Here is a 13,961-nt window from a genome sequence, read left to right as displayed (position 1 = left end):
CGTCTACATGTCACCACAGTAGGACAAACTGACAGACAAGTTTGTCTTGCTGTTGGAGACCTCTCGTATCACCCCCAACTGGGTCCCTGTGGCTGCTCCTCTGCCCTGCTGTTTTGTGTGTCCCTGAGTTGTCCCTGGGGCTGACTGCTCCTCTGTCCAGGATCCGGGCTTTTATCCCCTTTCTCCTGCTTTCCGGTCCTGCTGCTTTGGGCTGTCCTGAGTTTCGTCTCCTCAACTAATCCCTTTGGCTGATTGCTCTTCTCTTTGACTTCCTGGCTTTTAATCCCCTTTCTCCTGCTCTTCCTACTGGCTACTTTGGGTGTCACTGAGTTGTCTCTCCTCACCTGTAACCCTAGGGCTGACTGCTCTTCTGTCCGGGTTCCTGGCTTTTATCCCCTTTCTCCTGCTCTCCGGTCCTGCTACTCTGGGCGGGCCTGAGTTGCCTCTCCTCACCTAATCCCTTTGGCTGACTGCTCTTTTCTCTGACTTCCTGGCTTTTAATCCCCTTTCTCCTGCTCTTCCTGCTTGCTACTTCAGGCATCCCTGAGTTGTCTCTCCTCACCTGTAACTCTGGGGCTGACTGCATTTCCTAGATATTATTTATTTATTAAGTAAAATTGAGTTTTATTGAAATTTAATTTAAAAATTCTAAACCCAAAATCAATGTTTTTCCTGAATTTTATTATTATTAATAGTTATTGTATTACTATGCTTTTTTAAAAAAACTTTATTGAGATATAACTAGCACATCATACAATTCCCCATTTAAAATACACAATTCAATTATTTTTAGTATATTCACTCACATGTGCAACTATAACAGTCAATAATAGAACATTTTCATCACCTCAAAAAGAACCTGTTGTTTCATACCTTTGCCCATACTTCCCACCCCAGTCTTAAGCAACCAGTAGTCTACTTTCTTTCTCTGTAGATTTCCCTATTTTGGACCTTCATATGAATAACATTATATAGTATGTGGTCTTTTGTGACTTGTTTCTTTCACTTAGCATAATGTTTTCAAGGTTTCTCATGTTGAAGCATGTATCACACTTAATACAAATAATATTCCATTGTATGGATATACTGCATTTTATTTTTTCATTTGTCCATTGATAGACATTTGAATTGTTTCCACCCTTCTGGTAATAGTTTCCACCTTTTGTGTAATTCATGTACAAGTTTCTGTGTAGACATATGTTTTCATTCCTCTTGTGTATATAATTAGAAGTGAAATTGCTGGGGTCATAGAGTCACTATGAGTCAGAATTGTCTCAACTGCACACTGGAACGGCAACAACATGGTAACTTTGTTTAATTATTCAAATAACCAGACTGTTTTCCAAAGTGGCCAAAACTTAATCTATTCACAGCAACAGTGTATTAGGGTTCAAATTTCTCTACATACTTGCCAATCCTTGTTGAGACCTGAATTTTTCATTCTAACTATCCTGGTGTGTGGGAAGTAGTATCTTGTATAGTTTAGATTTACATTTCCCTGATGACTAATGATGATGAGCATCTATTCTTATGCTTCTTGGCATTTTCTGTAGTTTTCTTTAATGGATTTTCTTTAGTTACCCTTTATCATGTTGAGGAATTTTCGTTCTAACAGTGTGTTGAGTGTTTTTCTTTCTTTCTTGTTTCTTATTTATTTATTTAGGTATAAAAGTGTGTTGTATTGTGTCAAATGTTTTTTCTGTGTCTAGTGAGATGATCGTATGGTATTTGCTTTTTATTCTATTGATGAAATGTGTTACACTACTTGATATACTTGATATTGTTACCCTTTAAACCGAATTTTCACCACTGGGATAAATACCACTTGGCCATAGTGTCTAATTCTTCATGTATGTTGCTGGATTTGGTTTACTAGATTTTTTTTTTTTTTTATAAGATTTCAGCTCCAGATTCATAGGAAATATTGTTCTGTAACTATCTTTTCTTGTGATACTTTTGTTGATTTGGTATCAGGTTAATACTGGTCTCATAGAATAAGTTGGGAAGTATTCTTTGCTCTTCTGTTTTTCAGAAGAGTTTGTGAAGAATTTGTATTAATCCTTCTTTGAATATCTGGTTGAGTTAAGCAGGGAAGCCATCTGGGCCAGGATTCTTTTTTTTTTTTTTTAAACTACTGATGCAATCTCTTTACTTGTTATAGATCTATTCAAATTGGCTATTTTTTCCTGAGACAATTTCAATAGTGTGTGTTTTTCTAACAATTTGTCTATTTTATCTAAATCATCTAATTTGTTAGTATATAATTGTTCATAGTATTTCTTTATAATCTTTTTTATTTGTGTAAAGTCAATAGTATCATCCCCTATTTCATTTTGGGACTTTATACCTCCCTATGAGATTGTGAATCATGTATGTGAGCTACATAGATAAAATATTAAAGAGGAGATTTAACTTTTCATAGCTGAATATAGCCTTAAATCTCCAGACAGAGATAATAGTTGTGCCTCACACATGTATAGGTTGTATGTGACAAATTGACACAGTGGTTGTAACAATGGACTTAAGCATAACAAAAATTGTGAAGGTGGCACAGGCCTAGACAGTGGTTCATTCTGTTGTACATAGGATCACAATGAGTTGGAGTCTACTGAACGGCAATTAACAACAACAACATGTGGCCCTGGAGTTGCTATCCTTAGTATGCATTGTTGTTGTTGTTGCTATGTGCCATCGAGACAGCCTCAACTCATAGCAACCCCTCCTTGGGTTGTTGAGGCAGTATCACTACGGAAGTAGATTGCCCAACCTTCCTTCCGAGGAGTGGCTGGTGGGTTTGAACTGCCAGCCTTCTGGTTAGCAGTCAAGTGCCTTAGGCACTATGCTACCAGAGCTCCTAGTATGCATTAGTAGTTCCTATTAGCATCAGTTAGAACTCAGTACTCCATATGTATCCACAAAGGGGAACTTGAAATCCACAGTTATTTTGAATTTCTGGTAGTAATGATCATACTATACTGCTGAATTTAACTCCATATATTTTAAATAAGTGAAAATGGTGCTTATGATAGTCTTTAGAATGACTGTCAGGTGTTTTCACTAAATCTATACATCCAGAATTTTCTTACAGAAATACCAATAAGGCTTATGATAACATCCTTCAAATCATATTACTTAATATCAATAGCATCCAAATGTATGAAGAACATTTGACTGACTCATAGGCCACCTCTATTACACATTATATTCTAGAAGCTCTTAGTGAATGTTTACAATCCTGAGACATAATATTTCTATTTGTATTTAAAGTAAAATGCTTATCTAAAATAATTATATGACAACAAATAGAGAAGACTTGCCCTGTTCATAAGTATGCATGTGTACTTGCAAAAATGGCATGGAGGAGTCATCTAACCTCATCTCATGTCACAAGAGGGAAGAAGGATCAAGATTAACAGCAGCACAAGGCTGATACCTATGAGACAGAGGTCAGATATGCCTCCGGCCTCCAACCCTTTTTCACCAATTCGGACCTCAACTGTCTCTCCCACGGCACTCTCTGCTTTTCTGCTGGGTTTGATAATTGACTGCAATGACCACACAGAACTCACAGACAAAACTCATGATTATGGGGTTTATTAGGAAGTAACAGGTTACAATTTAGGATTAGAAATGACTCAGGATATAGTTCTTCAATCAGGATAGCCTCTTCTGAGCCATACCACAGACAGGCTTCTCTCTAGTCCTTGGCCTCTCAGCCCTGCAGTCCCTTGGCTGCTGCCCTGCTCAGGCAAGTGTTACAGAGCTCTTTTAACTCTACCAGTAAGTGTCCAGAGGCAACCTACTCCTCCAGTAAGCCTCAGCCCGAAGGCACTCAGCTTTCTCACTGTATGGCTCTGGAAACCAACTGTGCTGTCACCTGCCAGCTCTCTTTCTGAGTCTCCTGTTGGGTCTCATATTAGGTCCTCTGCCAAGTTTCCTGCCAGGTCTCTTGGTTCTGCTGCCATTGTTTCTCTGCCACTGCTTCTCAACATCGCTCACCATCTTGGCAAGGTGTTACAACTCTCTCTCTCTTCTGGGTCAAGGAGGTTCAGAGCAAGGTCCAAAGGATGTGCTTCACTCCTGGCTCTTCTTTCTTGAAGGTAGAGAGATCCTACCTTCCTGTCTCTGAAGTGGTTCATTTTAAGCCTAGCAGGATGGCAAAATTGACCAATCCCTGTGCTAGAGTTTCGTACACTTTAATTTCATAGTCCTACCCCCACAAGGGTGCCATGTACCTTATTTAAATTATTGGCAAGCTGTCCAATCCCCGTGGTGGAGCATAAGCACCTCACATTTGCATAGTCCCACCCAGTCATTTGGTGGAAGTTGCAAAGACTATGGCTAGAGGGGCCATATTAATTAATTCACAGCACCATAGTACTCTATTTAAGGATCTGTGGTGGTAGAACATGACTGAATGTCATTTATTTAAGAATAATAACTGCCACATTTAAGGGGGAGAAGTGGAGACAATGATATTCAATCCTGTGATTAAAAGTCTAAAATATATTTTCAAAAAGCCCAAAAAACTCACTGCCATCAAGTCAATTTGACTCATAGTGACCCCTTCTTGGGTTTCCAAGTGGTATCTCTATAGAAGTAGATTGTCCAATCTTCCTTCCAAGGAGTGGCTGGTGGATTTGAACTGCCAGGCTTCTGCTTAGTAGTCAAATGCTTTAGGCATTATGCTACCAGAGGTCCCAAAATATATAGTGTACTGCAAAATATATAGTGCATTTCAGCATCTAGAAAGTTTTACTTTTATAAAGACGGTGTCTGGAAGATGTTGCTAATGCATTTTCCTTCCGTATGGGGAACAAATTGTTTAAGTATGTTAATAAATAGCCCTGTATGATTTGTTTTTAAAAATTTTAAAAATAAACTTTATGGATATGAAAAAAAGTTTATTTCAATTTTTTTTTCATTTGTTTAATTCAAGTAGTGGTCAACTAATGTTAATGATTATTTTTATAACTTGGGATTTGGATTTGTTTTCACTTTCATTTTTATCAATTGTGCTCTGTAGGAATTTTTAATAAGGAACATATATCATCTTTATAAAAAGCAGTAATTTTTCTTTTAAACAATTGGGGGTCAATATGGCAAGCTTTAAAAACAAAGATTAATTTTATAAATTAAATTATAAATACCCACAGTGACATAGTAGAGAATAACATTTCTGTATGTTTTTTTAATTGAGAAATAAAACTTAAAAAGTTATAGCTACTCGTGGGAAAAAAATGAAGAAAAAATTCTTCACAGTATCTTTCAATGTTGCTTCATTGATATTTTTAATTGAAAAAAGAAAATTGAAGACATGTTCTCTGGAATACTTTCAGATTTGACAGTTTTGGTTTTAAATATGTGTTTATTTCTAAACCAGCAGTTGTGAAAATGCATAAGAAAATGAATGTTCATAAACAAAGCTAATATGTTCAGTTCAATTTATCCATTCAGTGTTAATACATTAATTCCCATGTATAAAATTTGAGAATCTCTATAATGCTATGTGTGAGGAACATGCTTATAAAAGAATATTCACATATTCTTGAATAACTTATCAGTACTGATAGAATATCATGCAATTGATGGGTAGACTAGAGATAGGAAAACATTTCAAGCTCAATGTTCTCTTAGAATAATTTTACTATTGGATTCAGGTCCCAGCTGAGCAATAGATAAAAATTCAGATGAGATCCAGTTATTTAATGGAAGAGAATAGAGAAGTAAGAGAGTTTCTGGGATGAATGGACAGAGTGACTGTTGTGGAGCTGAAGGTTAGCCTGGCCTTTCTCTAAGGAGCTGTGAGCCTTTGGTCAGACATGCCAGTCTTTTAAGCAGAAATAAGTTTCATGTCAGGGAGAGATCTTTTACCTATTGTGCAGTAATGCGTAGAGAAGATATGGTTGGGTATGGCATAAAAATACTATGAAATAGAAAACAGAATTCTCAGGACCAAGAAAAGAAGAAGAGTTGACATAGAGCTTAAACTTAGACTATTGCTCAAAGTCACATTCCAAAATGTCTTCTCCATTGGACTTTATACTTGCTCTACCACACCACCTCCGGTTGCCATCTAGTTGATCTCAAATCAGAGTGACCTCATGTCTGTCAGAGTAGAACTGTGCTCCACTGGGTTTTCAGAAGTAGATCACCAGCCCTTTCTTTCAATGTGTCTCCAGGTGGATTCAAGCCTCCAAGCTTTTGGTTAGCAGCCAAGAACTTTAACTTTTGCATCACCTAGGTTCCTGTATTTTCAATGTAAGCATGTACAAATGAAACAGATCTACAAAAAAAAAAAAAAAAAATTCTCTCCTCTCACAGCATTTGCTACTAAATTCTGAGAAGAGTGTGTGAGCAACACAGAAAAAATATTCACTTCAGTCAGTACCGTGTTATATAACATTCAGAAGTATCTATTTTTATTTATATCAAAGCACCACACATGAAGTCCTTTTGAAGTACAGTGTATACTTCTTGTATTGGGCTTGTGTTCATGCTCTTATTCTCCTCCAGTACACCTTCAAGTTGCGCTTTCTCTTCTTAGAAGAGAATTTTTCAAAATATTTCTTTTTGGCATCTCGCAAATCCGAAACATGTTAAAGAAACAAGGTACATCATTCCAATTTTTCCTTGGATTTGAAGAGTCTCTAATGGTGGTGCAGTCCTCTACTGTAGCTATGTTGTTGGGCTCACCTACATCCCAGAAGCTGAAAGAGAGTACCACAGGAGACTTTAGAGCCCAGCAGCAAGCTAGAAAAGGTCCTCTAGGAGAGGGATCAGTACAGGAGAGCCTGGATACAGTGGGAGAACAATGTGCAACAAAACTCAAAATCATAAAAAAGACCAGGTTTACTAGTCTGATAGAGCCTGGTCAGACCCCTGAGATTATGTCTCCTAGATACCCTTCACGTTTGGAATTGAACTCACTCCCGTGGCTTCTAGCCAGACAATAGACAGGCATATAGGGTGAACATTCCCATCAAGCAAATACACTCCCTAGAACAATCAGTCTTGGGAGAACAGATGGGCAGTATTTGGGAGATAGCTCAGGGGGCAGGAATGCATAGGAAATAAGGACACAGGGAAGAGGTAAAATTACAGGGAGGAAGTGGCAAGAGAGCTGTGACATTGTGGGCATTGCAGTCAATGTCATGAAACAAATGTGTATGAACTGCTGTACTGAAAATGAATTTGCTCTGTAAACTTTCACTCCAATCACAATAAATTAGAGAGAGAAAGAGAGATAATGGGTACTAATATACTAGGCATGGAGCTCTGGTGGAGCAGTGCCTGAAGCATTTGACTGCTAATCAGAACATTGGTGGTTCAAACCCACCAGCTTCTCTGCGGAAGGAAGACAGGGCTATCTATTTCTCGAAAGATTTACCTCCTCAGAAACCGAATGGCAATCGCTGTGAGTCAGAATCGACTCGATGGGAATGATTTTTTTTTTTTTTAAATATACTAGGCAAATTACATTTGTGTCACTAGACTGTATAACAATTTTGTTAGGTAGGTATAAAAAGCACCAATTTATCGATGAAGAAATGGAATCTCAGAAACACTATCCCATGTGTCTAAGTCATAGAGCTTGAGTAATGAAGTTGAACAGGATGTTGCTGATATTTTTTTTTGTCATGCAGCCTCATGGCTTTAGACACAGAATGGGAAGTTATGGGAAGGACTGATACCCTGATTAATTTGTTTCCATTGCTCCCCTATTTTACTTACTATCGTGCTTTATTCCCTTTATTGCACACGTATCATGTATAATTTAGGCACACCCTTCAATGGTGTTACAGAGCTTAAGTAAAGTAATTCTTCTAAAGTATCAGGACATCTGGACTATAATCTTAGAACCTCTGCTCACTAGCTGTGTAATCCTGAGACACTTAACCTCCATGGCCTTCAGATACCTCAAATGTTAAATAAAGCTTAACAATACTGGTGCATCACAGAGAGGTGTAATTTAGATAAAATGAGAAAATATGTTGAAAACTTCAAAATACTATACTTTAAAGATATAAGGTCATTATTAGGAGAAAAGTGACATTATCAAGGGCTTCCCACATTCATGCCATGAGAATTTGCTCTTTATCAAGCCACTATATGACTCATTCTCTATAGTTTTGGGGCATAAGACTCTGGATTCCACTCTGCCTCTCCTGTTATCTCCAATGAATTATTTTTCAGTTCTAATCTTTTCATTCTCATCTATTGCTTCTCTTTATTATTGAGACAGTCCTAGAAAATGAGAAAGCAAGGACATTGTGCTTCTCCTTTCTGTTTTATGTGTTTGCCTTCCTGTATCTAATACCACTGAGGATGGACCTCAAATTAGCCCATGGAACAGTAAGAGGTTCCTGAAAACTTACTTCCACAGTGGTCTAACTTTAGGATTTGGATTACCATTACAATTCTCCTGCAAGAAGGTTATTACAGGTTTTCCTCACTATCTGAAAGTAGAGTGTTCCTATGAAAACTTTCATAAGCTGAAATGGTGTAAAAGCAAAGAAACAATTATCATTAATTTATATGGGAAAATTTTTGAGTAGTCCCCAAAATAACCTACCAACTCATACCAAATAACACAGAAAACCTAAAATAACGCTAACATGTAGTGTTCATAGACACTATATATTCAAAGCTATGGTGGCTTGATGCTGAGAGGCTGAATGTAGTTCCTGGGAAAGGAACTTGGCTATGACACTCTCACTGCTTGGGGGTGCATGCTGCCTCTTCAAAAACTCACTGCAAAACAAAGCTGAATGTTCAATTTGGTCTTCACCTTTTCTTTTTTCTCTATCTTGAGAGTGAAAATCCTTTTCAAATTTCTTTCCATTAGCAAAAACAGATACTAACGTAGGTTTTATGTAAAGCAAACTTGAAAAAAGTGGGGGATATCTGTACCTCAGAGATTTTTCTAAAGATGTGCCATCCACCCATTTCCACTGGCCTTCAACCACCTGGTCTGTCAGTCCAATGTAGAACTCTCTCTTTTTAGGTTTTGTATGGAAAAGGAATTCCTATGGAAGATACACAGTCAACAAACAGGAGATGAATTATTTCAGTTCTGTAAAAATGTTGAGGGTGATTATTATTAAAGGAGGTAATGTGATACCTGTGCTAGTGATGATAGAGCAATGGGCCTCAAATTGTAAGATCATGGAGGATCATTTCCTGACTTTAAAGTGCCAAAAAAAAAAAAAAAAAATCCTTCAATGGAGAAGGTGATTCTCAACAACCTTCAAAGTTTATTATCTGCTATTGACAGCAAAGTCTACTGCATGTGTCTACCATCAAACATTATCAGTCACAGCATAAAGAAAATGGGCAGTATTTGTTTGCCCTTTTTCATATGATATGCTCATAACCACCACCTGTGGTAGCCTGTGTGTTATTGTGATGCAGGATGCTATGCCACCAGTATTTCAAATACAGTAGGGCCACCCAGGGTGGACAGGTTTCCGCAGAGCTTCCAGTGACAGACTAAGAAGAAAAGTCTGGTGATCTACTTCTGAAAATTAGCCAATGAAAACTCTATGGATTGCGCAGAATATTTTCTGACACAGTGCTGAAAGATGAGCACCCTAGGTTGGAAGTGACTCAAAATACGCAGTGGTCATGATGTTGCTTTCATTCTGTTGTGCATGGGGCCAACTAAATGGCAACTAACAACAGCAATGTTCATAAGCATAATGGTCTTTCTAAAATTAACTGCCAAGAATATTTTTTTTTTCTCCTGTTAAAATAATAACTGTTAACCAGAAGGCTGGCGGTTCAAACCCACCAGCCACTCCTCGGAAGGAAGGTTGGGCAATCCTACTTCTGTAGTGATACTGCCTCGGAAACCCAAGGAGGGGTCGCTATGAGTCAGGGCCGACTCGACGGCACATAACAACAACAACAACAATATATAAACTTACAAGTATTTCAACTCATTCATCTAACAAACTGTTACTCAGGACCAGACACTGTGCATACGTACAGAAAAAGGGATGGACCCTGTGCAGAATGCTAAGTTGATACTGGAAGAGGTTGTACCCCAAATACCTGCTCCTCCGGCGTGTTGATAATCACCAGATGCGCTCCCATGGCTGAACAGTTATTTAAACTTGCTGACCAGGTCCTGGTGTCAGTAGAAAAGAAGTAGCAACTAGATTGAAAATGTTTCCAGTTCAATGGACAACAATTCTTGATGGAACCTAGGAGGAGAAAAGTTTCAGGGAATTTCCCAGATGAACTGAGTGAGAAAACAGAAATCTCCCTCCAGACTCAGAGAACCCATAGCTTATAGTCAAAAACCATGAAACCTGTTGCTCATGTCCCACAGCTTGCTGTCTAAGACTTGAGATAATTCCAATGTCAGTAAACATAAACAGCAGTTTTTCTTGCTTTTGTGGTAATCTCATAATCCTTATTTTCTAAATATCAGTGCCAGCAAATACAACCATATACATGTAATCACTGATTTATGAGGTATTTAAGTTATGACGAACTGTGTTTCACAACCTTTTTTTTTTCCTTTGTACATTTTATCACGAGCAATATGTACTACATACAGTGTTGCAGCACACAGTTTGCTGAAGTTCTCATTCTCATGTCAACTTCCAAACACAAATAAGGATTGGATTGATGAAGACATTGATAATAAAAGGCAATGGTGATGAAAACTTAAAAAAGAAAGAAAAAAATGAGGTATTCTGCTTAGGTCAGAATGGAACCCCATCAAAAGTCACCCCAATCTGTTTCAGTTTTGCTCCTCATGTAGAACCCAACAATGTGTTGTTAGCTGCCAAAGGCAGAGAAAGTTATGTACTTTATATGGTGGTCTTTAAGCAACCATCTCTTTTGTTGCCCCAACACATACTCTCAACCAAATCTCTAAATTGTGGTTACACAAATGGATTAATTATACAATATTTCCCTTTGAGGGCTTATTAAAAATAACTAGCTCAATATCTTTCAATTAAGGGTGAGGAAAGTCATTTACCAGGTGGGGAAAGTCTTTTACCTACTGTCGTGTGGCATCTTGGAACGTGACAAGAGTTGGAAGAGGATGATATCTAAGAGGATGGAGTGTATATTTCTGAGGCATTTTCAAATTATCTAGTCTACGTATTTTTTCTCCTTCATCTCATTTTGGAAATAGATGAAGAATGGGGGGGGGGGGAGAAGTACATTCCAGGGGATAGTTCCTTCCACTTACAGTACTGTTCATACATATACCTCGAATTTATTCCAAAAATTCCAAGATTTCCTGTGTTTCCAAAGTTCTAATTCTGTACTTTTGCCAACTCATCATTAGCTTATAGCACAGGCAAGCTTTTACATTTTTGTTTTTGCAAACCAGGACCAACTATGTTGTTACTGGCCGTCGAGTCGGCCCTGACTCATAGCGACCCCTTCTTGGGTTTCCGAGGCAGTATCACTACAGAAGTAGGATTGCCCAACCTTCCTTCCGAGGAGCGGACCAACTATAGTTTATTGTAAAAGCAATCTAGAACCCCAGAAAATGTTGATATTTAAAATTTCACTTTCCAAATTGAGGAATAGTATACCTGAGCCATCATTGTTACAGGAGATTTCTGTGATATTCTCATGTGGCTGAAACTTTTCCTCATCACAGAGTTGAAAGATGTGATATGTCACTGTAAGGAAATGGGCAAAGTCAGTGCTTGTTAATCTTTATAATAATAAAAAAAAAAAAAATCATAACAGAAACTCCAATAATTATCACGGTGTTTTTTCAATATCTACTTTTCCTTGTACCCAGAGAGGCACTGGGAATCACTCAAAGAAGGCAGAGGAAATTCACATTTCATGGTTTTCCTGATTTGTAGTGATGAGTATATTTTATTTCAGACCCAAAGACCCAGGGTAAAACAAATGTGCTTGCACTTTCTCTTATACCAAGTGTAAACCTCTCTATCCTTACTAGTCACAAAAACAGATAAATAAACAAGTAAATAAATAAATAGTGAGTCATCTGGTCCTGATCAGTAAGTCCAGAGCTTCTAGCTAGGCTCTCTTAGGGAAGGTCATGCTGATGATAGCGCAAAGGTACAAAAGTGAAGACTCAAGCCACCATATAAAAACTTAGAGTTCACCAAAACTTGGTAATAGTTCTACACTAGTTGGGGTCTCTTAAGGAATAGTGTGGAGATTAATAGGATAAAAAGGGAACAGGAAAACACACTGTGGGAGAAGAAAGCCTACAGGTGGCAAGGAAGTGTTCACACCCAATATTCACCATGGGGAATTAGACTGAATTTGACTTTCAGGACCCACCAACACATCTGGTGATAAAGCAGGCACTGAGAAGTAAGATGGAGATCCCAGCAGCAGTCCATACACACACTTGGAAAAAGAAGAATCCTCCCTCTGTAGAAAGACAAACATGGTCAATCTTCCCTAAGCAAGACATAAAAGAGACAAAGAAATTCTTAGCTTTATTTTTTCCCTCCATTCATATTATCTGTATCAGAAAATTCGCAAACTTGAACATGCATCAGAATTACATGGAGGGCTTGTCAAAGCACAAATTGCTGAGCCCCACCCCCAGAGTTAATTCAGTTGAAGAGCACTGGAACCAAGTTTTCAGGGAATGCTCATGTTGCTGGTGTGGGAACCCTACTTTTAGAATCAACAGAATAATTCATTACTAATTTTAAGACTCTGACTCATGAACTCAGAGCAATCTGCAATTTCTCCTTTCCAAGTCCCTTAGTTAAAAAATACGTTCGATCTTTTCTAAGATTCCCCTCTTCTTTCTTTATCTTTCTCTCTCTGCCTCTCTGCTTCTCTTGTCTTTCTCCTGCTCTCCTCTTTTCAGTGTTTCATGTTCCTAGCCATTTGTAAATGAGTCCGTTAAAACACTAACAATCATCTAGTAGTTCTTCTCCTCCTGCAAACACTCGTTTTATAAATAAGGAAAGTGAGTTGCAGAGAAGCGAAGTGAATTGCCCAAAGTGAGACAATGACTTACAGGAAGAGTAGGTGTAGCAGTTCAGTAGCTCTCCCTGATCTGATCTCATGTCCAGGAAGCTTTCCAGTATAACAAATTCTTCTAACCTTTCTTCTTTCTCTCTCTCTTGTTCTTTTCTTTTCTTACTTTTCTGCATACTTAAGTCTCTTCTATTGCTCTATCATTTCCCTCAGAGAAGGGATCTATGGAGGAAAAGGGAGAGTTGCAAATTTTACCTGTGCTTGGTGATGCAGATGATTTAGATGAACTCATTCTTCCTTTTTCTTCCTCTCCCTCTAAGCCCCTCTATCACCTCAGTTTCTGAGTCCAGTTGTGTTTTGTTGGAAATTTGCAAGGAAAAGAAATCTTGAAGGATGAACACCTTATCTCTCCTTAAGAAGTTCAAGTTGAGGACATAGGAATATTAACTTGTTCTGTGGCTGTGTGTTTAAGTCAGAATTTCCTTTCTTACATAAGGAGGACAGCAGAGTGTACCAGGCAAGATGTTAGTTCCCCTTACCCCAGGAAACAGCAAAATAGGGAAATTATGTAAGTATTCCCAGAAGCAGGCTGACCATGGGCAAATGCGAAAGTCTTTACAAAATATTGTTTTATTAGGGTCAATACAGTTTCTCTACTTTCTTCCAGGCCTAACTCACTCCCCAATTTTTCCTTGACACTGTGAAGTCCCACCTCTATTCATTCTCAACTCTCTCATTTCACTTTCAGTATGTATTACCTACACATTAGTTAACTGAAAAGGACACTTAAACTCCAAGTCTTCACAATACCTAGCACAGAGCTGGGTACATGGTGTATATGCTAATTACTTAACAATGCAAATTTTTTAAAATCTTTTATGCTTTTTCTTCCTCCTTCAGTTGGAGCTCTCAATGAAAATTCTAGTATTGCAGATCTAGATCCTTTTTATCAAAGTGTGAGGGCCTTGGTTGATGCAAATGGTTTGCCCTAGACTACTAATATGAAGGAT

General features: G+C 38.0%; 1 protein-coding gene across 1 annotated transcript; it reads right to left on the bottom strand.

Annotated features, from left to right (window-relative positions):
* Positions 1 to 6,523: 6,523 nt before the first annotated feature.
* On the bottom strand, positions 6,524 to 13,243 carry CLEC4E (C-type lectin domain family 4 member E). The gene is made up of 6 exons (XM_042780455.1): positions 13,207 to 13,243; positions 12,295 to 12,417; positions 11,565 to 11,654; positions 10,057 to 10,208; positions 8,914 to 9,029; positions 6,524 to 6,710 (listed from the first exon to the last, which is right to left on the bottom strand). Exons 1-6 carry the CDS (start codon positions 13,241 to 13,243, stop codon positions 6,524 to 6,526), a joined length of 705 nt encoding a protein of 234 aa, XP_042636389.1.
* Between the last annotated feature and the right edge of the window lie 718 nt (positions 13,244 to 13,961).

The sequence above is a fragment of the Orycteropus afer genome, unplaced genomic scaffold (genome assembly GCF_000298275.1).
Source record: "Orycteropus afer afer isolate SDZICR_OR568_19922 unplaced genomic scaffold, OryAfe1.0 scaffold00040, whole genome shotgun sequence".
Taxonomy (NCBI): Eukaryota; Metazoa; Chordata; class Mammalia; order Tubulidentata; family Orycteropodidae; genus Orycteropus; species Orycteropus afer.
The sequence above is the reverse complement of the archived record's forward strand: the minus strand, read 5'-3'. Positions and strand labels throughout refer to the sequence as shown.

Bases quoted from the DNA above. Each gene is read 5' to 3' on its own strand.
- CLEC4E (XM_042780455.1), bottom strand. From the start codon at position 13,243: ATGAGTTCATCTAAATCATCTGCATCACCAAGCACAG. The intron at 12,418-13,206 runs GTAAAATTTGCA...TGTCTTGCTTAG, and splicing joins ATCTGCATCACCAAGCACAG to GGAAGATTGACCATGTTTGT. The intron at 10,209-11,564 runs GTATACTATTCC...TTCTCCTCCTAG, and splicing joins CTGTAACAATGATGGCTCAG to GTTCCATCAAGAATTGTTGT.